General features: G+C 77.3%; 1 protein-coding gene across 1 annotated transcript in view; it reads left to right on the forward strand.

The window, feature by feature from the left end:
- Positions 1–589: 589 nt before the first annotated feature.
- Positions 590–812, forward strand: part of ISPD (isoprenoid synthase domain containing) — a 119,713-nt gene continuing 119,490 nt past the window's right edge. The window contains exon 1 of the mRNA XM_010577637.1: positions 590–702. Within this exon, the coding sequence (XP_010575939.1) occupies positions 695–702 (8 nt within the window). The 5' untranslated portion in view covers positions 590–694. The remainder of the gene's footprint in view (positions 703–812) is intronic.

Below are 812 nucleotides of genomic sequence, written 5' to 3' on the forward strand. Positions count from 1 at the left end.
TGCCGCCCCCTCAGCGGGGCGCCCCGCCCCGCCCCGCGTGGCCGCCCCGCCTGACGGCTCCTGAGCCGCGCGCACTCCCCGCGGCCGGCACCACCCACCCCGGCTCGCCGCAGGTGGCAGCAGGCCGCCTCGGTCGCGCATGCGCCGTGGGGGACCACTCGCGCGCCGGGCATTTAAAGGGCCAGCGGCTGCAGTATGCTGCTTGAGGTGCTGTGTGCTTGCTGTCTGCGTACCGGGGTGCTCTGGGCGGGCCGGCCGGCCCTCCCTCTGGGGTCTAGGTGCATGCTGCGGGGCTGCCCGGCAGCGCCTGGGCTACGCCTCTGCTACGCCTCTGCGGGGCCTGGCGTGGCGTGGGGTGGGCGAGGAGTAGGGCCCGGTCCCCGCTGGGGGCGGGCGGGCGCTTGATTCTTTGGATTGCGGACGTCGCGGGCAAATAAAACACGCGGGCGGGCGGGCGGTTGCGCCGTCCCGGCCGCGTTCCTGCTGCTGGGGGCGGGGAGGGCGAGGAGCGGAGCAGCCGCGGCGGCCCGCGCAGATGGAGCCCAGCCCCGGGAGCCGCGACGCCAGGCCCGGCGTTACGCCGGTGGCGGCGGTGCTGCCGGCGGGCGGGAGCGGGGAGCGCCTGGGTGGCGCCACCCCCAAGCAGTTCTGCGCCGTGCAAGGGAGGCCGCTCGTCAGCTACACGGTGCGGGCGATGGAGAGGTAACGAGGCAGGCGCCGCTCGGCTCCCCCTCCGCGCCCTGCGGGCCTTCCCCTCCGCCCCCGGCCCCCCGCCGCCTTCAGACCCGGCCGCCGGCTCTTGCCGGCCCTCC

This window comes from Haliaeetus leucocephalus, unplaced genomic scaffold (genome assembly GCF_000737465.1).
Source record: "Haliaeetus leucocephalus isolate CR32 unplaced genomic scaffold, Haliaeetus_leucocephalus-4.0 Scaffold566, whole genome shotgun sequence".
Taxonomy (NCBI): domain Eukaryota; kingdom Metazoa; phylum Chordata; class Aves; order Accipitriformes; family Accipitridae; genus Haliaeetus; species Haliaeetus leucocephalus.